The sequence below is a fragment of the Culex quinquefasciatus genome, chromosome 1 (genome assembly GCF_015732765.1).
Source record: "Culex quinquefasciatus strain JHB chromosome 1, VPISU_Cqui_1.0_pri_paternal, whole genome shotgun sequence".
In the NCBI taxonomy this organism is placed as follows: domain Eukaryota; kingdom Metazoa; phylum Arthropoda; class Insecta; order Diptera; family Culicidae; genus Culex; species Culex quinquefasciatus.
Window position 1 is genome coordinate 115,700,208 of NC_051861.1, and position 27,099 is coordinate 115,727,306.

At 37.9% G+C, this 27,099-nt stretch overlaps 1 protein-coding gene across 1 annotated transcript in view; it reads right to left on the minus strand.

Moving 5' to 3' along the window:
* The window catches only part of LOC6046907 (transcription factor SOX-10), a 36,085-nt gene that overhangs the window by 2,436 nt on the left and 6,550 nt on the right, over window positions 1–27,099 (minus strand). Inside the window, exon 2 of the mRNA XM_038248816.1 lies at window positions 8,736–8,882. Coding sequence (XP_038104744.1) covers window positions 8,736–8,882 — 147 coding nt within the window. The remainder of the gene's footprint in view (window positions 1–8,735; window positions 8,883–27,099) is intronic.

Here is a 27,099-nt window from a genome sequence, read left to right on the forward strand (position 1 = left end):
TGTCCTAATTAGCCTGTAATTTTTAATAGACGATAACTCGGAAAGTATTGGTCTTATTTTCAATGTTAGAAACTTCTGTGAATTTTTTTGATCTTCTCAATAAAAATAATTTAAAAATTTCAAAATCAAGCTTTGCTTTTGAAAAAAAAAAACTACAAATAGATAATTTTAATAACTTGATAAATCTGATATCAAGATATTGTAAGTTGAAATTTACAGGCCTAGGCTGGTATGAATTTTATTTAAAGTTTTTGTCCCCCCCCCCCCCCCCCTACCCTTCAATGTTGGCCCAAAAAATCAGATAGCAAAACTTTTTTTTTTTCAAAAAACTTCAAAATTTCGATGGAAATTCAAATGCAATCAGCTGAAATTGATTTAAAATGCATTCCCCTGCGTTTAAAGTCATTTTTAGTATGTTTGGGTTAATTTAAAAATCATTTGAATTTTTAAATATTTTTGAGGGTTTGCTGAAAAGACAGAATGCGTAACGTGATTTTCGAAAGCTCCCCACTGCTCCCCACTAATACAATAGCACTACACTGCCCCTGATAGCATAAATGTCCCATATGCATTTTCATCGATTTTGAGTTATTGATGCAGTTTGGTTCAAAATTGTGTGCTCTTTCAAAAGAGCCTATAACATCCAGTACTTTGTTCTAGAAATCAAGAGGAAATCCAGTTTTTTCGCGAATACTTAACACGTAGCCTTATGTATGGGACAAACTTCAAATGCGTTTTTCTCAGCTTGCTATTTTTGCATATGGGACATTTATGCGAACATGGGCAGTACAGCTGTAAACATAAACAAAGTGTTCAAGCTGAAGCGTGACATATTTTTTGCTGCTGAAGTGATTTGTTGTGAAACATTTTGGATCTGTTGATGTTGATGTTTTCGATGAAAAATTAAGTGCATCCCACTTTTTTCTTCGTATACTAAACGATGGGCGGCCAAAAAAGGCCTTTTTTTGTTTTTCACGTGATGAAAAATTGTGTCAAAAGTGGGTGGAATTTCGTGAATCAGAAGAGCAACCGAATGGAAGTTCCGAGATTATGTATCTTTGATGTGCAGTGATATTATCGGAGTAAGATTATCCAATATTATTTGACAGGTACCATTCATAGTTATTGATAATTCGTCGTTAACATTTCAAAAAGTGTCATAAACATAGGTTTTGCGTGAGACATAGCGATTTTGAAATGTTAACAACGAATCATGCCAATCTCGATTTCAACCCACTTCTTAAGATGTTTTGACTTCGAATACCTTAATAGCTCGACGCCATCGACTTTTTTTTATTCCTGACAAAATAAATTATAGATCGATCACAATACTTGCCACTTCTTGGTATTATTTTGCGAAAAGTAAATTGGTTCCGCTTTGACAGTTCTAAATTGAGGCCGCTTTGCGGACAACTATTCTGCACCCAGGTTTTGATTGACTAGCCACCAAATGGGTGACTTGATTGGAAAAAACGAATGATGCAAAATTGATTCTTGGGGAGCGGGACGTTTCGCCGAATAGACATTTCGCCGAATTAAAAAAAAAAAAGAGAAAACGAAAAATCAAAAAAGAAAAAGAAAAAGAAAAGGATAAAAAAAGTAAACAAAAGTACTAAAAAAGGGTTTCAGAATACTTCTGTGCACAGCAAAAAATCCGATGGTAAAATCGCATGCAAAAGCATGCACATCGCCTTCGTCTAAATAGACACTTAATATTACACGCTGCATGTACAATGTTTGCAAACATAAAAAAAGTAACAACCGATGGGATTCAAACTTCCTTACTGTTGGGACTAACGCCTTAGCCTACTCGGCCATCAGACCGATGAAAAGCTGAAGAGATAAACGCATATATGGGCTTGACATTTCGGTCAAGTAGATTTCCCATAGGGGGATGGCGTCGCTATTTTTAGACCACGTTTTCCACTTTTTCTCATCGAAACCAACTACTTTATCGACTTCATTTTGCTGGGCGAGATAGGACGCCGTCTATTTTTAGACGATGACTCAGCACTTTTCCACTCTTGCACTTAAAAAAACCAGATGGCACCACGATGTAACGCCACGTCCCTATAATGATGGGCTTCATATTTCAGGGTGTAAAATTACATAAAATTGCATAAAATATTGCAATATTTATTATACACCCAGGCCTTATACACGCAGCTGGATTACTACTTTTTTAGCTGTGTGAGTTTTTGCATTCTTTCAAACATGAATCGTTCTTTGTTTTAGCTTTTGGTAATTTTGGTGTTTTTATTTTTTTGTTTACCTTTAATTTTAATCTTTTTTTTTTATTCAGCGAAATGTCCATTCGGCGAAACGCATGGAAAAAGTTTCATCCAAATCAAAGAATTAAAGTTTAAAAATCGTAAAAAATTGCAAAATCGTAGTGAACAACTCTTATGTTTAAAAAGTCTTTAGTTTTGGTCGAAACCCAAGCAAACACCAGCCAATTAAATTACACCCAAACGGCGGTCGTATGATTGTGATGCATGGCGGCATGAAAGTATATCAGAATTTGCATGAAATCTGTCCTCATGTATTTTTTGCGATATAGGGGTATGACATTTTTGTCCGTTACCGCAGCAAGTCCACTGTTGCAGATTTTGATATTTATTTTCCTTTGGGTGTGGGAATGAGGTTTGATTGTTCCTTTATAAGACAGACATTAGGAAAGAATCCCATATAGCTGGGGGGTGGCTGTGAGCTAATAGCAAACCACGTCGAATTCTTAGTTCAATTTCTTTTTTTTCTTTTAGTGCGTTAAAATTATTGTTGACCAAATTTGAACATTGCTCGAAAAAAATAAACAAAAATTGTTTTGATTTCCTGTAGAAAGATCACTTCAACTTGAAAGACGAAATGATGCTGGCGTGCTACCTTGTTGAACGTCGCTTTTTGACGTTCCAAGGAAAACACGTTTTTTTGTTTGACCTTAAATAAACATAAACTTGAGCACGCAATTTGTTTGGTTGATCATTCTGTGCATTGAGCCAAAGGTTGAATTTGGTTGTCGGAGTTTCGAGTTATAATTACAAATATTTACGGTATTCGGGATTGTCAAACGCGTTTTGAGCTGAAATCGCTTCGGCCAGTTGTCACACTTACATCAATTTTCGAGGTATTTCAAAATAGCACGACAAGATTGAAACTTCTTTCATATATTTATTGAATTGAAATCGTATTTTGGGGATCTGTGAATGTCAAAAGGTGAGGTATTGTGAACTACACAAAACGGCGTTCTCAATTCAATGTGGCCCAAAATGGACGTGCGACAAGATAGCACGACAGCAACGAAGTGAAGACGCATGGTTTCTCCAAAACCTCATATCAAACCCTGTTCCCAAATTGGGTGGCCTCCAGCATAAATCAAGGTTCCGCTCCTGAACTTGACGACGTGATTATCTGGTCCGGGATGGTCCTCCAAAATGCACCCAAACAGTACAAAATTTACAAGTTTCTGTCAACAACATTGCCAAACACACAGTCTAATCTGTGTGTCCCGACGAAAAGATTCTTTTTTTTGGCAACAACTGCATCTCCCTTGCAACGGCCAGCTCGGACAATGGTTCCGATTGTGTGACATGAAAGCCCGAAAGGCGGCCAGCAGTTGCAAGATTGTAAGCAGTGCAGCATGGGAAATTAGATAAGATGATGCTGCTGCTGCTGCTCTTCTTTCTGGTTTCTGGGTGCTTTTTTTTTTATTAATGTCCAACATCCGGCGAGCATCGCGCGTTGCTGCAGTTGGACGGGAAGTTGATGCAGTCAGTTTGCCCTTGGTAATGTTGTTTGATGTTTATGGTGTGGTACACTTCGTGGTGCACATTGCTGCTGCTGGAAAGTGGAAAAAGTAAGGGCAGAAATGTTGACTTGGACGTAATTTATGCTGGATAAACAAGTGTCATTCAGGAAAATTCATTCAACAATAAGATATTGCTGACACCATTAAACACTGAAGCACGAAGATCTTACTTACTTACTTTGTTTAAAATTAAGGATTTAAATTAAGCTTTACAAAATTTGATTTAATCTTAGTTAAGGGTACATCGATGCCTCTGTACTCTCTTGTAATAAGCTTGCTGGTTTTCCTATCTAGTTAGCATAAAAGAGCACAGGGGCATCAATGTAGAAAATCTCAAAATTTCATAAAACAGAAAATTGATTAAATCCAATAAAAAGTTGATTTTCAACCTCTCCTGAAAGTTTCATGAAGATATTTAATGATTGAAGTAGTAAACGATTTATGGCCTATCACTTTACTTAGAAATTTGCACTTAGCATAGAATTAGATTAGCATAGAATTAGATTAGAACTTGACGTATGGTTTGGAAAATTTCAAAATCTACGGTAAGTTGACGTTTCCATATCAAAGTTAAACAAACAACTGCATAGCAACATACCATACAGTACTGGTTGACCTCAAAATCAGCAAAATTCCCTGAAACATTGTGACAGGTTCTTTTTGGCCGGAATTTTTTTTTTATCTGAAAACCTCACCACTTCCATCAACAACAGAAAAAATGACAAGTATTTTGATTGATTGATTGATTGATTTTTTATTCGGTAGGAAAAGCCACCAAAGCAGTAGCACCAAAAACCTACATCGTTTTAATACAATATACAATAAATTTTAGTGTTTACAATTAACTTTTAAATATCCGGTCAAACTCCATTGGTTTCCACCTGTGAAGGAGTTTGGTTGATCCTGGCAAGATAAATCTGAAATGATATAAAAAAAAGTGCATAGATTATGGCGATAAAGGCAAAATTATAGAATAAAGATAATTGTGTCGGAAAACTAACTTTTTAAACTGAGTTTTAGAAGGAAGCAAAAGTGAAAAAAGAAAGAAAAAAAGAGAAAAAAAAAGATTGGAAAACAAAATAATCTATGTAGCAAGAAAATCAAAGGATTTGAGGATTTGTTCAATAACAGTGGGTTCATTCAAAAAAGAAAGCAATTTGTTTTTAAATATTGATACGCTTTGACAATCACCAAATTTATTCCAAAAATAATTATATAATTGAGCACCTTTGAAAGATATGCATCTTTCGCCGGCTAATGTTGAAATATTGGGTCGGTCTAAAAAATTATGGCTTCTGGTAAAGTGTTGATGGTTAGATAATTTGAATTTTGTATTACTGTGAGTTTTTTTATGTAAACATAAATAAATGAAGCAACATGTTTGAATTACGTAAATAGCTCTGACAGGAATGATGTTATTGTTAATATTGTACAAATCGGCAGAGTGACTTCGCAGTGGTTTTTTATAAATTATTTCACTTCACAACCCTGAGTTTGCTTTGATTTGTTTGGCGGGATGAAACCAACTAACATGTCAAACGGCGGGTTTTAAAAGTCATTGTTTTTGTTTTTGACATTTGTTTACATAAAGAATATTGTAAGATCAGTTCCTAACTGTACTCGGTCGTTGGAAACGACCGTCGGCTCAACGACCGACGAAATAGGCGGCGGGCCAGATGCGGGCATAAAAATGTTATGAAACCTCTCCCCCCTCACTTCGTCTCACCATCCAGCTGCAGCTTTGTTGACAAACAAACGAAGCACGCGGTTGCACGATGGCGGCATCGAGCCAGAATTAGGGGTGGTCATGTGGTTAACCTTCGGGAAGTCGCGTGTTTTCGCCTTTCTTACAAGTGCCCTTACAAACTGTGTACAAAGTACACGTACGCGACCTCCGGTGGGTTAAAAATTAAACTTTTTTCAAGAAAATTTATATTTTTCCGACTGAACATTTTTTTTTTTTTTGCGAGCATGTTCAAACAATTATTCCTGATGTCAGAGAAGTGAATAAAAATCAAAATTTTAATCCTCATTTTAATCCTTATTTTTCTCGAATTTAACTTTTTTACACCAATTGGGAACCCCTAGGTTTATCCACGACCGTTTTCAATGACCGTGAGAAGATGCCAGAAAATCCAGCTACCAGCTAAAACCACAATAACAGTCCAGCAAGTTTTCTAAGTTGATTGTGGATGATGGCCGTAAGTTGCGTACTTTCCTAAGTAACTTATCTATTTTACTTTACTTAGATATACTAAGCCAAGTGATTGTAGATAGGCCATTAAGCTTATAATTTTGTCATGCGCAAAGCGAACTGTCAAACATTTTTGGTGATTTATGTAACCGCTTAAATTGATTTTGCATTTTTTTTAAATCCTATGCCTTAAAAGTATTTTTACTTGCAGAAAAATCAATGTAATTTTACACGCCTCATATATTTTTTATTTTTTAGTAAACTGATATTTTTTAGTTCTGTTTTATAAACTAATCTACATTCAATGAAATTTTGACACACTTCTTGGAGCATTTTTGAAGAGTTGCACAAAAAGATGGATGTCATATAGTTTAGACCAGGTTTTCCAGAAACAAAAACACAAAAATACAAACAAAAACAAAAATTAAAGATAACAAAGTTAATTTAAAATTCTTTAAAGAAAAAACAAATTTCAGAAGTTTACAAATTATCACTATCCAAAAATTTAAAATTCAAAATCAATGATTGAAAAATTTAAAAAATGCAGACAATGAAAATTTGAAATTCTAAAACTCAAAATTCGCAAAGTTCATTACATCAAAAATTCAAATATTTAATAATGGGACAGTTAAAAATTCCAAGAAATTATAATTTCAGAAATTAAAAATAATACAATAAATCACAAACTTTAAAAATTCGAAAATCATTGAACTTGTTATAACCTAAAATATGACTCCAAAAATGACTGATTTTCTGGCGGCATTCAATAAATTTTAACAATTACAAAATTTCAAGACATAAGAATTTTAGATTTTTTTAGGAAGAAAAAAAGTAGTTTTAGAATTTTAATATTTATTTCAGAATTTTGAGAATTAAAGAATTGAAGAATTGAAGATTTTTTTGAAGTGTACCTAAAAATCTGAAAATTTAAGAATTTTTCAAATTTCAGCTCTGATATTTTCAAATTTTGAAATTCATTAAAAAAAACTCTGAATTGTGAATTGTTTGGTTTTTGGATTTGTTATTTATTTTTTTTAGTTCTTGTTCATTTTTTGTTTTAATCTTTTTATTTTTTCTCAAGCGCGCGCACCGTCCAACGCGCTCAAACCGAACTTTTCTTGGGGGAGGTCACGAAAAGAATGCGAAACATTTCTTGACCGTGTTCCGATCTCCGTACTTAGCTTACAAAAGCGAATTTAAAAAAAGGAAAAGGGCTGATTTTGGTGACTGTTCCTCCAGATTATCATTACATTTTTTTTTAATTTGGAGCAAAACAATCAAAAAATCTTAGCATTTTGTTTCCAATTTGAGGTTATGATCACACATCTCAATAACCTACTCTTACCAATATAGTTGCCAACACCACTCTCGTTATTACAAGTTAACAGTTCAATCTCATCCGACTCTCAACGCTCCAATTACCGACGCCATAACTCACCTCCGTCGACTGGGGTTGGGTCCACCTCCTTTTTTTTTTTGCTTTTTTAGCCTGTTGTTTTACTCACAAGAGGAGGTGCTGCGGCTTTAAAGTATTTAAAAATGTGCTTGCACATTTGATGAGTAATTAGCCTTGTATTGCATTCAATTTAAGATGCAAAATTAATGGCCCACGACCACCTCGTCAGATTTCGATTTGCCGATTCGAGTTCAAGCCCAGCGCTATCTTGGATGAGAGAGGGAAAAAATTGCAACTATAGGGTAATGGTACCACTTTTGGGACTTTTTTTATTTTTATTTCTTAATTGATTTGAAACAAATTTCAAATATTTTTGCTGAATAATGCTGATTGAAGTAATATTTAAACAGGGATGTTTACCCTATGCTGCTGGTCATTTGTAGGAAGCAGCCATCACCATCGACTAGCAATTAGCCGGAACTTGCTGTCAGTTGATTGTGGAGCAACTTAGTCGTCTTTTTGTGCGATGTGCGATTCGCTACTGGTTTAGCACCAGTTTTTTTTTGTGATAACAAAAAAATGTTTTATTGAAATTCACGTGAATTTTGATTCTTCAATTGCATCCCACCAATTTATGCAACAATAATTCCAGGAATTAAACTGATAAGCCCTGATGAAAAAATGTGCTCGAATTATGCTCCCCAGAGACAACACCCTGGATCCTCTAACCTTCTAAACATTGCAAGCTTCCGCTGCCAACATCTGCTTCTGTTTACACAACTGCTACGATACACGCAGTCTAATCTATGGGTTGTGCGAAAAAAAAGGAAGAAGAGCAAAAAGTTTTTAAATGGAGCACGCGTCGTCCAGAGAATTTGTTTACATTGGTCAGTTTTGCAGAATAAATGTTGGTGGGGCAACGGCCAGCGACAAGCTTTCTACTGGGGATAGTTGTTATGTTTGCAAAGATTTTTATATTCTTCTTTTTGTTGCCTTTTTTGGAAATGTAAAAGGAAAGACGATTTTTAAATAGAAATCGAGTGCTGCATAGCTTTATCAGCATTGTTGTGTAAATTTGCGGTAAATTTCCTTTAAGCAGGTCAAAATTACTTATTACTGAACAAAGATCAACGTTTTACGTGGATGTCGCCTCTACAACTGAAAAACACTTAATTTTTTACTGGGTAGCAAGCAACTGTCACTTTCCACAACCCAAATTCGCCTACTGCGCCTACTGCGATGTGACGCGTCCAAAGTAAGCATGTATTGGTGACGCACGTTGCGCTCAGCGCGCACGCGCCTTTTCGCTTATGTATAAGTGTTTTAGAAATTCTACTCACTTCCACATCTTGCCCAAATCCTTGCTGATCTCGGAGTTTTGCAGCTTGGGCTCCTGTTTGGACATTTCCCGGCGGGCGGCCTGGGCCCAGACCATGAACGCGTTCATCGGCCGTTTGATGTGATTTTTCTTCTTATCTGTCGGCGATCTGGAAGTAAACAAATGGCTAATAAGTAAATTTGCATCTGTGTGTGTGCGTGTTTGTGAGTGGGATCCGCGCTTAATTAGTCGTTCTGGATGGAGTAAACTAAAAGAGAGTGAAGCAAAAAAAACTTGTAATTAAGATCTCCTTAGGAGCAAGATATCGTTGACGAGCGCGGGCAAAAAAATATTAAATATCAAATAAATCCGCTTGCCTCCGGCAAGCAGTCACATTCCGCGAACCGTATTGGATGTCTTGTCGCCATTTGGGGCCATTTGGTCCCCCGTTCAAGCGAGAGACCTCCTTCGCCGGCAGCAGATCATATGTTTTCCATCATCCGGAGGCTTGTCCGTGTGCGAATAGTTCTGGGTTAGACGCGACCCGGCTGTTTTATCTCAACGCGGTCCAAGCAGGCTTAGTATCTTGACCTAAGCATCTGGCATAACTCAGCAGTCCTCGGATTCGAGTGGTTGTTTGTTTATGTTTGTGTGTGTGGAAAATTGCCTTATGATGGATCCATCAGCTGTCACTGACTACAAATGGCAGAATTTATGCGCAAAAAAAAAAAACATTTAAAATTTAATTATAGCAAACCTCCTATAATTTGACGTCTTGATGTTCACCGCATCACCAAACGAAATCAAAACAAATGTGTCACCCCCCTCGAAAATGACAGCTGACCAGGGTTTGTTTACATCTGAAACCTGCGCCCAGTGGACCACAAATCCGTAGCGTTTTATTTTTAAAACCCAAAAAAAAAAAACACAAACACACAAAACTAAATTCGCACTTTCACTCATTAAAACGTGAAAATTGGTGCAAAGGTGTCGAAGCTGCCGCAAGCTGTATATTTTTAGTCGCGCAAAATAATTAGCAAACTAAACGCAACAATTTTGAAGGCGTCATCATTAGTGTTTAGTGTGTGCGTGAAAATCCGTCCGAACTGGCAAAGAAAAGTGCACTAATTAAGTGCCGAGTGCGGCGCAATGCTTCGATTGCGATCGCAAACATTTAATTCGCAGTGAACTGAATCGAAGCCAAACCTCGCGCTGGGTTCTGTGGTCCCGCGGTGACGCCGGAACGTCAAAACGACAACCGCGGGATCGTGCACGTGTTTGCACAGAAAATGTGCATGGCAGTGTTGCCAACTGACTAATCGACGTTTTTGTTGCGAGCGTGAATCAGCTTTTCTGGATTTTAATCGTTAAAGTAGTTGGAAGTTTCCAGGAAAATGAAATCACACGGAAATTTCTGGCGCCTGAGAACGTTGTTAATTTTTGTCAAATTGTACGTGATGAGAACAATTTATTCGGTAAGAATTACCTGTTACATCAAAGATGTGGTATGTTGTTCTAAGTCATTTCCGTAGTAAATTTTCAATGTTTACATCCGTCCGTTTGAAAAGGTTCTACGGAGTTGTCAGTTTCTTGACTTTACCCAATGTATGTAGATTAGTAAGGTAAGGCGGGGTTTCAAGCTGTCAAAATAGTTAGTTAGCACGAAATCCGGATTTTATATAGAGATTTTCAGGAAAGTGAAAATTTCACCATTTTCTGGACAAATTTTACCGGATTTTTTTTCTGTGGGGTTGTTAAGCATGCCAAACTGATCCGAAGTACGCTTTTAAAACACAATTTTTTTTTCAAAAAATAAATTCAGCTAAACGCGTTTTTCGGTTCATGGCTTGCTTAACAACCACACAGAAAAAAATCCGGTGAAATTTGCCCGGAAAATGCTCAAATTTTCATATAAAATCCGGGTTTCGTGTTAACTATTTTGACAGCTGGGAATTCCCGCCTTACCTTATATAATCTACATGCCTTGGACTTTACCTTACCTTTTTGTTGACTAGCGTTGAACTGTCACTATTCACAGTGGATTCAAGGCTGCATAAAATAAGTACGCGTCGTCTTGGTTTGCAACCGTGTGAGTGCTTCATTCCGTGCCACGAAAACCAAAACAAAAACAAACGAACAATGGACCGTACCAGGAAAACCAAAACATAAACAACGTCAACTCCCATTGGAGTGACAGAGTCAGAGACAGCGATTTTGACAATCGCACCACTACACACTCAAGTACCGGGTACCTTACACGCACGTTCAAAATCACTCAGTTTTCACCAAAACCGAACCTACTCAGAAATGAGTAAAGGGGGCATCTGTCAGATTTGAGTGAATTTCACTCAGAATTCCACGAAAACTGAGTGATATTTACCCAGATCTGAGTGAAATTCACTCAAATCTGACAGATGCCCCCTTTACTCATTTCTGAGTAGGTTCGGTTTAGACGAAAACTGAGTGATTTTGAACGTGCGTGTAGGTAGAAGGCCATGCAGTGAATTCAAGAGGATTCAACAATCAGGTAACGTAAAGTTGTTTTGGAAAACTGTCAATTAATTAACAAGCGTAGTTCAAAGTTCATCAACATCAAGGTAATTTGATATTTCTTAGAAAAATGCCATTTATGTCCATTTAGTCACAATATTGGTGAAATATGCCTTCCACCAAAAGGTCCCACCACAACGCGGGAGGCTCTGCGACAATCCATCAATTCCACAAGTTCAAACCGACTAACTGATGGAAAAATTGCTCCATCATGTCCACGGCGGGTTCAGGGCACGCGCTTTCGGTTCAATTTGGCCAAGTCATCATTCCTCGTCGGCATACAAAAAAAAGGCAAAAACGCCATATCTAGTTAGGCCACCTTTTCGTTATCTGTCATTCCGAATCGCTCCACGAGATGATTAACGCTTTGATAGAGATTGAAATGTACCTTGGCTAGGGCATCGCGGTTCGGGAATTGATTAGAGAGACCCCGGTGGTGGTAACCTTTCGAGGAATGTCTTGAGTTTGCTTTTATTTCTTCTCTCGAAATATTTTCGTTCAAAGGTGAAAAGAGCGGCAAAGAAAAAGTCAAGCTGCAATTAACGTAATTTTGTGTCAATATTTACCATTCCCATAGAGTCATGTTACAACTGAGGCCGCGGTCGCCTCTAATTAAGGTCGGAAACGACCACATGATTCTCACCAAAAGGAGCTGCTTGCCCATATCTCAAAAAAACTTCGAAAAGCAAAAGAAATTGCAAAGAAGCAGTATTACGAGAAGCTTTTCTCCAACGGAACGCAAAAAGAAACCTGGCGCAACATCAACCAACTCATCGGTAGGAAGCAGGAAGGTAAAGATGACATCACACTTCAGATTGACGGACAGCTGACGGCAGATGGACCATCTGTCGCAAACGCGTTCAACAAATTCTTCAGCACAATCGGACCCCAGCTTGCCTCGACTATAAGCAGCAGAAGAGAAATCAACAAGTTCGGCACTCTGAGACCAAAGCCGGACTCCATCTTCCTGAGACCTACAACTGCTGGTGAGGTCGTAATCAAAATCAACGAGCTCGACACCAACAAGAGCTGCGGACCTGACGGTTTATCAGCAATGCTGATTAAAACGCATCACCAAGCGTTTTCACAACTACTACGAGACGTGTTCAATGACTGTATCAAGACTGGCATATTTCCACCTAGCCTGAAGACAGCTCGAGTTATCCCGATTCACAAGGCCGGAAGCAAAACCGACGTCAACAACTACAGGCCGATATCGGTACTCTCGGTGCTCAGCAAGATCCTGGAACAACTCCTCGTGGGACGTATAACGGATTACCTTCTCAAAAGAAGTTGTTATACACGCATCAGTACGGGTTCCGGACAGGATCCAGCACCTTAACAGCAGCTATCGAGCTCGTGGACGAGATCTACGAGGCCTTCGATGAACGCAAAATCGTGGGTGTCTGTTTCCTGGACCTCCGTAAAGCGTTCGATACCATCGACCATGACGTGCTGCTCAAGAAGTTGGACTGCCATGGTGTTCGGGGGAAATCAAACGACCTGATCAAGGACTACCTGACTGACCGGAAACAGTACGTCGTAACGAATGGAGCATGCAGCGATGTCCGAGGGATGTCAGTCGGGGTACCCCAAGGGAGTAATCTGGGGCCGCTTCTTTTCTGGTTTACATCAACGATTTATACAAGCTGAAACTCCATGGGAAGCCTCGCTTGTTTGCCGACGACACCTCTCTATCATATGTCGGTATTGAAGCTGACTCCATCGTTGAAAAAATGACGGAAGATTTGAACAAACTGCTTGGATACTTCGCTGAGAACGTGTTGTCCTTAAACTTGTCAAAACCAACTTTATGCTGTTCCATACCCTCACCGGACGTTAGACCCTACAGAGAGCTGATCGTGAACAGCACAAGGATCGAGGAAGCTGAAACATTCAAATATCTCGGCCTCATCTTCGATAGACATCTGAAATGGACCCCTCACATCAAATGCCTGCAGAGAAGCCTCAGCTCTACGTGTGGTCTTCTATGGAAGGTGTCAAAGTACGTCCCAACAAAGCAATTGGTTGATATGTACCACGCGTTCGTCCAGTCGAAGCTGCAATATCTGGTGTCGATTTGGGGAAATGCTGCCAAGACCGCTCTAAAACCGCTGCAATCTACACAAAATCGTTGCTTGAAGGCTGTTTTCCGGAAACCCAGGCTCCATGCAACACTTGAACTCTTCAATGATGCTCCTCCATCAATTCTTCCTGTCCTGGCACTAAGTCACCTGCAGAGTCTTCTCCAAGTGCACAACATGCTGTTCAAGCCAAAAGCCCACCACAATCAATCGCTCGAGAAAGTCAACCACAAATACACATTAAGAAGCAAAGGAAATCTAGTCCTCAAACGGCCTAGAACTGAAGCTGGAAAAACAACATTTGCATACCAAGCAAAAAGCGCATAATGCACTTCCTGCCAACCTGAAATCTGAACGAAATTTCCAGAAATTCAAAGGCGAAGTGAAAGTCCTCATTAGAAGTCGTCTCTCCAGTTTCCTCATCTAATGCCAAATCCCACTCCCCGGTTACTCCTCAAATCCGATCCACCTTGCCCAGAAAGCAACCATGCAACAAAATAAATGCTTAGTGAGATATCACATTGCCACCGATGATAAGCAAGTAGTGTCAACAAAACTTCCAACACCCCCTTAAAAGAGATGCTCAATCTCACTGGGGGTGTCAGTTGGTACCCTGCTAAACTTTTCGCAAAACCTGTGATTTAATCAAAACTAATGCTAATGCATACATTGCATTCATCTGCTTATTTCGTTTCCGCCACCCACCGCCGCCAAGCCGCCACCGCCCACCGCCCGCCACCCACCGCTATCGACCGCCGCTCACCAGCCAACAAATCACCGAATATTTAGGCATATGTAAAAGTAGATTGATGTAAATTGTAAAATAATTGTAAAGATGCAAAAATAGCATAAGGCAAATCGAGCCTAACCTTACTCCAGTAAGGTAGGTGAATATTCCTAGCATGTATGCTGCGAAGTGCGAAATTCAGCCTTAAAAAAAAAAAAAAAAAAAGGTGAAATGATCCGCGACCGCACGGGCACCTGCATCCTAAGCAAATAACATAAATGTTTTGGATATGCTAGAGGTGTAATGTGGTGATCCTGGAGATTCGCTTTGTTAGGCGGCGAACCTGGCATGGTGACTGCCCGTTTGAACTAGAAAAACAACATCAATCAGCCCGAATCTAAGATTTAAATTGTAAAGTTTAGTAGCTTTTGTAACATAAAGGTGTATTCACATTATACCGCATCCGCACAAAATTTGACAATGCGGAAGCGATTCCTCCAATGCATTTCATATGCAGCCATTCATACTGTTCCGCATCCGTATACGGATCCGTACTGCGGATGCGGATGCGGGACAGTGTGAATGGCTGCATATGAAATGCATTGGTGAAATCGCGTCCGCACTGTCAAATTTTGTGCGGATGCGGTATAATGTGAATACACCTTTAGTCGAAATTTGAACAAATACTCCCATCTCTACAATGCACCAGGGTCATGGAAAGGGATTTGGAAGACGGACAGTGTTCACTTTTATTAAAAGTTATGCTATTTCTTTTACAAATCCATTCTAATCAGTCGAGTGCATTGGGCCACGCCCATTTTCCTATTTTCAGCTTAGTTCTTTTATTTCTTCCAGCGCTCTTTTGGGTCTGCTTAGTGCTGCCAAAATTGATGAAATTTTAAGCGAACACTCACGAAAATGAGCATTTATTGAGAAAATTTCCTGGCATCACTGGCTCACTCCAACAGGCGCTGCTGGTGGTGTTGGGGCCATCCTTTGTTCTTTATATTTTTAGTTTTTTTTGAATAGGTCCTATAAACATATGAAAGACAATAGTTTATAGGACCTTTTAAAAAAAACTCTAGATTTGCTTTCGCTTCTCGCTCGGTTTTCTTCAGCCTTCGATTGGAATGGGTTGTCAAAATAGAAACGTCAAAAGACTTAGCACGTTTGTTTTTTTTTATGGCGCTTGCTAATTATTTACATGTTTCGGGATTATTTTTCAAGTGAGTGACTAACTAATGTGCAAAAGAACATGTTGCCGGTACACAGAAAAAAAAGTTGAATTTTGGAATGTTGAAAATTTGGTAGGTTGAATATTAACTCTATTTTTGAGTAATATTACATAAAAAATGTGTAAAAATGTGAACCTGATGAATATTCATCAAAAACTGAGGAAAATTCATCATTTTCTGGGGTAAAATTAATCATTTTTTTGCCACAAAATCTGTCACCATTTCCTGATGAATACTACCATCATTTTTTTTCTGTGTAGATGAAGCAATTTTATATCTTAAGCGCTTTGAAATCGTTAGCGCAAGTGAAAAGATATTGACTTTCGTTAAGCAGTTAACCTCTGATCTTGCGTGTGGATGTGTGTGCCACCAACATGATGAGAAATGGTCTCGCAAAATAGAAATTATGATCAAAAGTGCATTAAATTTGATCTTTTTGACCAGTAAGTGGCATAAATTTGCGTGCTTACTTGAGGCGGTACTGTTGCTGGTAAGTTTATAGCCTAAATAGTATTTTTGGAGCTTTAATCGAGCATCAAACTCTCCGTATGACGAAGATAGGTGTTTGATTAGAAAGGGTATATTTCCCCTAAAACAGCGATTCTCAACCTTCTTCTAGGCTGGTACCCCCTGCCATGTAAATCAAGTAGGCCCGGTACCCCCGTTGAGAATCGCTGCCCTAAAAGGTCTAGAATACTCTCTAAGCAAGAATTGCGATAACTGATCTGTCTATTCGTCTAGTAATACAATCATAATGTTTACCGTTTTTGACAGTAGTGGCGGTGTAGCAATCCATTTGCCCACAGCAAAACCACACCGGCACTACTGTCAAAAAAGGTAAATATTATGATCGGATTAGAAGACCATTTTTTAAAGAATAAATAATAAGTTATGAACATACATATATTTAGAATTTCAGTATTCTAAAATTTTCCCACAACATTCAATAATTTAGCTCAACATGTCCCAAGTCGTCACCATGCAGCCGCGTCCTACTTCTTATCGCTTCCACGAAAAAGGACGGTAATTTGCCGGTAATTTGGCCACATCCGTTTTCTCATCTCGTTTTTCCACTCTCTACCTTTTCCAAGAACATCCACTGCCGCCGTCAACTTCCGTTCCGTTAGATTCCGGCCAGGCGGCCTCACCTGAACTTGTTTGACCAAGTGCCGCAGACACTCCACCGTCAATGAATGGCAAGCATCATTTGCATAAAAATGAGAAGATCGGAAAAATAAAAGATGCCCCATTCATTCATAAGTTCGGACGTGCTGGCAACATTAAGGTGAAGTCGCCGCCGCCGTGAACCACTTTTTTTCGGGAAGATTCTCCAAACAGAAGCGCCCCCCTCAAGACACACACGTAACCTCAAAGCAAGCCACGAGGAGTTTGACATTCTGTGCACGGCCCGCAACAGAATTGACGGTATTGATTCGGAGCGTGTATTGTTGTGGTTGGGTTTTGTTTACATCGGGGATGTCATGTTTCTTTTTTTTTTTCGGCTGATGCCGGCGGCATCAGCATCCAAAGACAAACAGGCCGACGCCCCGGTAAACAACAGTAAATTGCGTAATTCAGATGCAAATCGGGACAAATAGAGACACCGCGGAGCTGGTATTGGGTCCATTTCTGTCTTCTGAGGAACGGAAGAGGAGCGAAATGGCTGGTCCGGAAACTGCGAGGGGTCAATGAGACATGCATGTGACGGAAGTGGAACGTGGGAATAGGTCAAAAGTTTCTTTTTTTGGACCTAGTACCCATTCCGACCCAAAATGTCTTGGCGAACTTTTTTTTTTCTAATGTTGGCACCACTGCGCGATTTTGACAATTCGGGCGTGCACCATTCGTAACGCCATCTTCGCTTAAAAATCTGGATAGCTTTCCCAGTTACCTTCCAACATCACGACTTTTGTTTAGTACAGTCGATTCTCCGGTTGTCAATATTCAAGGGTCCGTCAAAGAAGAGAATCATAGGTTCGCAGAACGATGCAAAATAAAGATTTGAATTGAATCCTTGTTAAGGAGGAGAAGCATGACAACGTCCAGAAAACAAAAACAAACAAATGTCAAACATTCTTCATCCATGAATAGTGAAATTATTGACAACCGGAAGAGATTTTTGAAGCAAAAAGAGGGATCGTCGAGGAATAAATCCTTCAAGAAAGAGAAAATATTGACGAATGATGAGAATCGAAGTATGCAGTTTGAACGGACTGAAGAAATCATCGGTAGCTGGAAATATGGAGATCTAGAAGATTGACAACCAGAAAGTTGGCGGCAGCTACATGTTGTCTCAAAATTGGCAAAATAGTTCCAGCTTTCAAAATGCATATGTGCCCTTTTCAAATATTGCTCCAGATATGATTCAAAGTGATCGAGGAATATGTGAGCCATCTTGGATCATCTTGGCTGCTAAATGTTGAGAAATCATAGTATTTAGGGACTCTCAAAAGGAAGACTGGTTAAAGATGGCTGGACATAGCATGTTTTGAACATGGCAGCACTGCCAAGTTTGACTAAGCGCAAAGGCAAATCTTCGTTTAGCTACGTCAAATCAGTCTCCCGAGTTAAGCGTGATCTACATCGGGAAACTGCTGCGATCCTACGCTGCGCCGCGATGACAGATGTGAAAAAATTCGTTCTAAATACGCAGACTTTCCTGCGAGTATCTACAGTGGGCTGCCTTGGTTGCTGTGATTTCCCATTTGGAACTGTCAACGCAGAAATCCTGCGAAAATTTTCATTTATTTCAAAATTTAGAACATGCGACCTGCGGTCTGCGATTTTAGTACAAAATTGCAGCACCGCAGCATTGTTATTGTAGAAGATCAGATTGATTTGCATGTGTTCAAAAATTGCGCTTGCATCTGCGATCCTGCGAGTTTCCTATTGTAGACCAGGCTTTAGGGTCCCCTAGTAGCGATGCATTTGTCCACGGCAAAGCCACAACAGCACTCCTGTCAAAAAAGGTAAATATTATGATCGAATTACCTAAATACAGAAAAATAAGGCATTTATTTTTTTTTTAATTTTTGTTATTATTTTTGTTGAATCGATGCTAAACCTTTTCCAAAATAACAAAAGAGTTTAGTGAAATTCAAAATATGAAGGTTTGGCTCATCGCATTTTTTTAAATTTATCACAATTTTTGTTGAATCAAACCACATAAAAACCTGATGGTGTAAAATATTTTTCTGTGTGTGACGAATAACAGGCAATCAGCCATTCAAATTTGACCAAATCGATTTTTATCGTTAAAAAGAAAACAGAAGAACAAGAACAAGTAGACAAAAAAGACATATTTTGTTTATGATTTGATTATACAAAGTTTCCGGGGAAACTTAGAATAATCGTAACTTCGAATGATCGAGACTGTAAAACTATTATAAAGCAATAATTTGGGATAACGCAAAATTACAATTTTAAAAATAATGTTTTGATATTTTTTATGACAAAACTAAAACACAGACAGCGAAATTCATTTGGCAGCCTTTCCAATTTCTAAAATTTCTTTTGATTTATGGAAAACGTATTGTTTTTATAAATAAAAAGTGACAGACATAAAAATGTGTACAGTCCAGACTCGATTATCCGAAGGCCTTCACTTAGGATAATCGAAATAAAATACTTTCGATGTCTCAGAACTCGAATTTGATGTTAAATATAAGAAAATAAAAAATATGAAAAAAAGTTTTTTCGTGATTCGGAAATCGGATTGATCTGAACATTTAATGGTCGATTCTGTATGAAAAATTGGGCAAGTGGCCGAAATTTGAGCAACATTGAGATTTTTAACTTGTAGGAAAATAAAAAAAAAAACAGTTTTTAGTTTCCAAACAAAGTAGGCGTCTTTTAGGGGTCGAAGTATGGCCTTTGTAAAGTTTTAGCCAAATCAGTGCAGATTCGGCGGTTTTGTAAAACAAAATGGCTCATTTTTGAGTAAAATTATTGATTTCAACCGAAAATCATCAAAGAGTTCTAATTTTCGTCTACAACTTCAAAAAATCGTCACCGATTTGGCTGAAAATTTCAGCAGGGTCATATTTTGACTCAAAAAAAGCCTATTTTGATTGTGCACTAAGAGCTTTTGTTGTTTTTCAAACAAGGCCAAAAATCAAAAACTCCTGATTTTACTCAAATTAACACAGGTTTACTGGTTCAGTTAAGGGGTTACATACATGTAAATCGACAAAAATGTAAGAGGTTGGTTTGGGCACACACTTAAACTTTTTTTAAATCTGTTTTAAGGGCATTAAAATATATATTTTCAACTATTATCAAAATAAATTTGAAGATTTTTGGTTGTATCATTGCCGAAATATAGCCATTTTAAGTTAGCAGTTTCAAAAAACGGGTGCCACGATATCTCCACACTGCTTTGACCAAATCGGCTCAAAATTTTGGTGAAGCCTCGTTAAATTGGTCCTGTGTGCTTAACAAAGCCCGATTTTCAAAAAAAATTGTTTAAAAAAAAGATAAAAATATTTTTATCGCCTGTTTTTGATTTTTGTATTTTTTAAAAAAGCAAAATTTCAAAATCGGGCTTCGTCATGCACACGGGATATGTCTTGCAAGTCTTCATCTCAAATTTCAGCCCATTTTGTTCGCTCCCATCTCGAGATATCGTGGCACCCGTAAATCAACTCGGTGTTCAGAGAAAAACGCTCTCAAAGTTCGACAGTTCACTTTGCGCATGGCAAAATTTTGAACGTAAATCGTCTCTTACTCAGTTTAATCATGAAATATCTTCATGAAACTTTCCGGAGTGATTGAAAACCATATTTTTAGTTAATTTAATAAATTTTCTGTAATATGAATTTTTTGATATTCTACATGTATGTAACCCCTTAAGTTCATGTTCCATTAACTTTCTTAATTTATAACATTTTCAATTAAATTTTTTACTTGCAGTTCAAATCCCGGTAGCTAATAACCAACCGGGATCAATTTTGCGGAATATATTGCCATCTTCGCCACAACGTTCTCCTGACAGCTTAAGGTGTTTGGGGCAGGCAAAAAGCGTCGGTAAATATTTGAAATTTCTTATGGAAGTGTGAAAAATAATAAAGTTGGGACCGCGCGAGCTGCAGCATCATTTCAATAAACAGGTTTTAACATTTTATTGCGAGGATCTCGGAGCAACTGATTTGAATGTGACCGAAATTCGACAAAAAGTTACTAAAATTTTTAAGTTGATTAATGCACTGTCATGCAGTTTAGCGGTAAAAAGTGACTGCTTAAAATGTTATAAAGAAATTCAAATTCTAAGTGAATTCCTCAAAGTGAAAAAACTACTAATGTTGTGTCAACTTTTCTCGCTACAATTATCCACTTAAAATATCTTATATCCACGCATCTCATAAGGTTCCTGTGACACACCGACTCAAGTGGTTCATCGAGAAATCATTGACCTATCCCAAAGCGGTGGTGCATTGAGCATGATGATGTTGCCTTTTTTTTTGTTGTTGCCTCCTCACCACCCGTAATAATAGAGTCCTCTACCACTTGTTTGTTCGCTGCTGCGTGGCTCGGATTTCAAGTGGTGCGGTTCTGCCTTAACTTACTTCTGCTCTGTCACTTGTTTCGCTGTTTTTTCTAGTTTATGCTCGAAATGACAGAATCATGATTGTCGTTAGAAAAGGGAGTTTTGGCCGCGGTTGGGCGATAAATTAAAATGTCCCGTCACAAATCGGGATTATTAGGGAATGGTTTAAGACGTAAACATTGATCGTGGATTGCGGGCTCCAAAGTATTAAACTAATATAGAGCAAATCAAATTGGGGACCCTAAACTGTGATTTACTGCAGTTTATAGCTTTAGTTAAAACACTTCTCTGGATGTAATGCTGAAATTTGGGTAATAAATTTGAGATTTTATGTCGTGACTAAGACGAGCAACACAAGTTACAACTCAAACAAAATGCAACATCTCCAAGATTCTTGAACAAACTCTCAATTACGAAATCTTCTTGTGAGGCTGCGGAGTTCTTTGGAAGCAATTTTCCAACCATCGGAACAAGTAGCCGCAGTACACCTATGGAAGCCTTAAGGAGCCCCCCCCCGACAAGCCATCATCAACCTTGCCCGCCGTGACATGCTCAAGAGGTACTCTCCCTGACGGCCACAGACAGTGGGATTTGAATTTGATAGAGGATCAGCAACGGTGATTACAGACCACCGTGATCGTGCTCAGCTGCGGATGAGTGAATTTAGTAAGAAAATGGTTTGAAAAACGTGGGGAACACAATTTTTAATAAGAAATTAAAACTTAAAAGTGACACGCGGATATGCGTCCGGGACATTCGAGGTGCTACCCACTTTTAACACACACACACACCTGGGCAAAGAAAACACATGCATAAATTTGAGCCATTTTACACCTTGACGCTAAATGGCATGAATGAGTCTTAATGCGCTCCCGGCTGATGCCACCGTCTTCAGGGATCAAAGAGAGACCCCTGAAGCTTTTAGACAGAGAGTGACTACAGTTTTGTAAAGTCCCAAAAATTGGGACAAACGCGGCAAATCGTACGCATCAACACGTGCTCGATCTAAAGCCTGATCTACATCGGGAAACTGCTGCGATCCTACGCTGCGCCGCGATGACAGATGTGAAAAATTTTCGTTCTAAAAACGCAGACTTTCCTGCGAGTATCTACAATGGGCTGCGTTGGTTGCTGTGATTTCCTATTTGGAACTGTCAACGCAGAAATCCGGCGAAAATTTTCATTTATTTCAAAATTTAGAACATGCGACCTGCGGTCTGCGATTTTAGTACAGAATCGCAGCCCCGCAGCATTGTCATTGTAGAAGATTAGTTTGATTTGCATGAGTTTAAAACTTGCGCTTGTATCTGCGATCCTGCGAGTTTCCTATTGTAGACCAGGCTTAAGTCGGATTCCGCCGACGCCACCGCCTATGATTTGTAATAAATATTTTGATTTGTCGAGGTGGTGGCGCGAGGTCCAAAACAAACCGTCAAAAGCTTCATCGCGCCATGTGATCATAGTGCCGATGCCGATGTGGCCGCCGGCCGCACAGGGAAGCTTCAAGTGAACTCGGCACGGTGACGCACGGTGGAGCATTCGAAAATTATATTTTTTTCAAACGTATAAAAAAAACAATGATAAATACTGATTTTTTTTACGTTTAAGAGCGAGTTTTTCACCGATGTGAAACAGGTCGTATCGAGGTGCTCCGATTTGGATGAAACTTTCAGGGTTTGTTTGTCTATACATGAGATGAACTCATGCCAAATATGAGCCCTCTACGACAAAGGGGAGTGGGGTAAAACGGGTATTGAAGTTTGAGGTCCAAAAAACATGAAAAATCTTAAAATTGCTCGCATTTCCTTAATACTTCACCAATTCCAACTCTCTTAGATGCATTCGAATGGTCTTTTGAAGCCCTTCAAAATGTGCTATAGACATCCAGGATTGGTTTTACTTTTTCTCATAGCTTTTGCAAATTACTGTTAAAAATTGATTTTTTTTAAACTTTAATATCTTTTTGCAACAGCCTCCAACACCCATACTCCCATAGGTCAATAGTTAGGGAATTTCATGGACTATAAGCCTACGGTATTAACTTTTTGGCCAATCGCAGTTTTTCTCATAGTTTTACGATTTTTCTAGAACAAACAAGAACAACGCATCTGAACCAGTCCACAATTCACAAATCAACCTATGTGGCATCAGAAACGGCATAAAATTTCCGATCTTTTGATACCCATACATCTAGGTTTTCTATAAAACCCACGTTTTTAAATACCTGGGCAAAAAGTAAGTTTGATTCAAGAGAGCAAAAATTACGAAAGTCCATACATTTTTGGCAGATTGCTCAAACGAAACCATAACAACGTTTTTGCTTAGGTATTTAAAAACGTGGCTTTTATAGAAAACCTGGATGTATGGGTATCAAAAGATCGGAAATTTTATGCCGTTTCTGATGCCACATAGGTTGATTTGTGAATTGTGGACTGGTTCAGATGCCGGCGGATTTTCCGACGACGTAATTCCGGGTTGGTACGAAATTCCAACGAAAAATCTATTCTATCTATACAAATACCCCCAAAACGGTGTTATACCCACTCCAAAATGTTTATTTAGCAATTCTATGGTAATATATTGACATTTAGTTGAATTAAAAGTTTGCAAAATTAAGTTTAGATAAGTTTTATATAGAATTTTCAGAGTTATATAAACTTTTATACTAAGTAGTTAGTAAACTTTATATTCAATCCAAAGTATTTTTTTAATCAGTCAAGGATGCCTATTTGGAGTTGGGAGACTGGATTTATGGTGATTTGTCAACAATTAACATTAATTATTTTAATTTTTCGAAAGGTGTACAAACTTTTTTTGCACCTTTTTTATTTTCGTAATAGTATTTGTTATATAACTTTTTATAGAAATCATCTTTTCATGAGCTTTTTGTAGCAAAATGTTTGGCATGAGTTTCTGAACAAAACGTAGTACTAGGTTCCTGTTAAACTTTAAATTTTTTACATGTTTCATCACAAAATGTGCATAGTGCCCAAGGGGTGTAAATACTTTTTTAACATACTGTATTTATTATTTTAAAAGCAGCAAATTTAACAAACTTTTCACTTTTTACTTTAAAAATCGGACCATTAGTTCCCGAGATACCGAAGATCAAAAAAAAGTTCAAAAATGCAAAAAGTAGGAAATTTTTTCAGCTTTTTGAAAATATATTTTTTTAAATGGACAAACATGGGCACTTTTTTGATAAATTGAAAAAAACAGCTTTTTGAGAAAGGTAACCTCAAAATAGCAATTTTTGGAAAACATTTCTTTTTGTACTTGATTCTATAATAAAAAAAAGAAATCGATTAAATTTTTTACCCTTCTTTAAATCTCCATTTTTTTCTAAAAATAATTTGATCAAAGATTTTTTATCTTTTTGCTGAGTTTTATGAAAAGATGTTTTTTGTAGAAATCAATCTTGAGTGGAAAAAAGTGATTTTCAAAATAAGGGTTTTTTGTGTGTGTATTTTTTTCGGTGTGGTCCTTTTCTACATCTACAACTTTGCCGAAGGCACCAAATCAATCGAAAAAATCCTTCAAAACATGAAGATTTTTAAATTTTAACATATATAAACCGGGGTGACATTGATATGATTCAAAATTATTTGTGGAATATTTTTCAACTGTAGGCCACTATTTTGAAAAAAAGTTTTTTCAATAACGTTTAAAAAAATAGTTGCGTTGACAATCCATATTTTGAATTCCGGGGTGACTTTGATAATCATAGTTTTTCTTTTTAAAATCAGATTTAAGGTGTTCAAACTTTATTTTTACGTCAAATGTACCATATTGATGGCTGCTCATATTATTTTCAAGAAAAAAATATGTTATTTTTAGTTAACTAAGTTTATGAGCTTTTTAACAAAATACATATAAACTTTAGGAAAAATTGTTAAAAAATCAGAATTTTTCCTGAAATTTGGTTAAAACTAGTTTTTTTTATAAAATAATCGAATCATATTGCATTTCAATCATTAGTGAAAGCACGAGTAACAAGTTTTCACATTTTATATGATATTTGATCTACTGGAAATGCCTATAAATTTGAAGATTTTATTTATTTGTGTTTCATGGCCCCTGATTTTAGAGTCAAATTTTAAGAGGGGGTGGGGGGAGTGACATGAGCTTTGAAAAATATTTGCAACGGCATTATAATAAAAAAAGTTAAAACTATGAAATTTATGAAACAAGTTTATAGAACTGTGAATATTTGAGTGAATTAATAAGCTCACTAAAACTGTTTAAAATCTCAATTGGCCAACATCTCACAAAAACATATTTAAATTCTATGCTATTCTAAAAAGCAGCTTTTTTAAATGTATAAAAACACCCAGAAAAGATTGTTTTACTCTCTTCAAGAAACTATTGCTGATCATGAATATGAACAGTATAATTTAAAAATAATGAAGATTAGTGAGCATGATAGTTTCAGGGATATAAGTTATTTTCTTTTCAAATTCGTTTCGATGCATTGGATTTTTGTTGTATCCCAAGTATCGCCAAGAATTTTTTAACATTATTTCCAAATCAGGACCTCCTCTACGTTAAAATCCAAGTGAACTCTTGTGAAAGAGCACTTAGAGCGGATGCATGTCTGGTTGCACGGTGAAAATAATTTCAAAATGGAAACATTTGAAAATATTTAGGTCTTAGAAAAAGTGTTATGAACACACTGAGAGAAAAAAATCACAAAATCATTAAGCACATTATTCTCAAAGGTTCATTCCTTGACTCAGTCTAAAAAAAGTGTCAACACCGCGAATCGATCCCAAGACCTTTGACACATCGAACCTGTGCCTTTGTAGTTTCGGCTACCACGGTTGTTCGATGGATAACGGAGGTTTATTTGGCACAATAAGTCACTGAATGGGAACTTTTCCAATGTTTGCATGACTTTAATTTTGTTTTGGCCAAGTTGAGCTCTCGGCAATTTCTTGTGGTTTTGCATGTTTTTTTTCTCAATTTTTTAATCTGTCAGAAACTGTTTTATATTTTGCAAAATTCTTCAAGACTTGACCAGAATCATGATAACCCCACCGTGCATCAACCGAGGGGGATCGCCCCCCCGTCGGATGAGGTCTTGATCTATACCACCCTGTCTATCTATTTGCGCGCTCCGAAGCTTTGGCGGCCTCCGCCACGCTCTGAAGCTTCCCGCGCGATGACAAGCTCCGACGAGTACTTCTTTGGTCAAGTAGGATCGAAGCGCTGCGCGGCCACTCTATATATATATTTTTTTTTGTTAAGGGAGGGATGCTGCCAGGCAAATACTTGATTGCTGAGTCAACTTGCGGGCCTTTTAGGGGGCGGCAAATGGCCGGTTTGTTTACACATGTTGTTGTCGGTGTTCATCCCGATGTCGGGTCGAGCCGCCGTCGGTTGTGTCGGTCTATTGCTCCAGATTCTGGCCTCTTGTTGTTTGACACTTGAGCGAGTTTTGGCGGTCGGATTGGATTGGATTGGATTGTGGATGATGATTAAACATTGATTAACGCAGGATAAAGAGTGGAGTACAATTTTGAGTACTTGATTTCTTGAAGCGACTCTTAAGCTCGGTGTAAGCGGTCCCCTTTTTGTGGGTGCGGATTGTAAAGAGGAGAGGTAAAAGAGAGAGATTCAATTGAGAGTAATTAATATAGGGGATTTCTTCGAATGGGTGCTTAATTTGAGATGACCTGGTTGGTTTGGAGCAGATGGAAACATAAATTATATTGATTTTTTAAATTTCGTTCACATTCAGCGATGACCGGGGGGATGGCAACCCTATTCCGACCAAAGCAAACTGCAGTCGATATTAGCACGGTTGTCAAATGAGAGCCCACAACAAAAGCACTAGCTGTCAAATGGTAGCCCATAACAAATCATTGTTCGGGTTTTTGATTTTCAAATTTTGCGCAATTTAAACGATAAACTCCTGAAAAACACGTAAATTGTGTTGCTGATGGCAAATTCTATCATATTCTTGTAGATTCCATCCCAATATTGGCTGATAATTCATAACGAAAAAAGTGATTTTTCTGTTTACCTTTTTTTGCTTTTTTTCTTTTGGTCGGTAAAAAGCAAAGCGCCCGTACACTGAGAATCGGCGTTACACATTTTCCCGTTTGCTTTTACACATTTGCATGGGACTTTTGAGTTCAACCAGGACAACACACTTCGTGTAACCATAGTAATATGTATAATACTGATTCTCAGTGTTTGTTTTCTGGTGATGACAGTGAAATATCAAATCTTCTACATATATA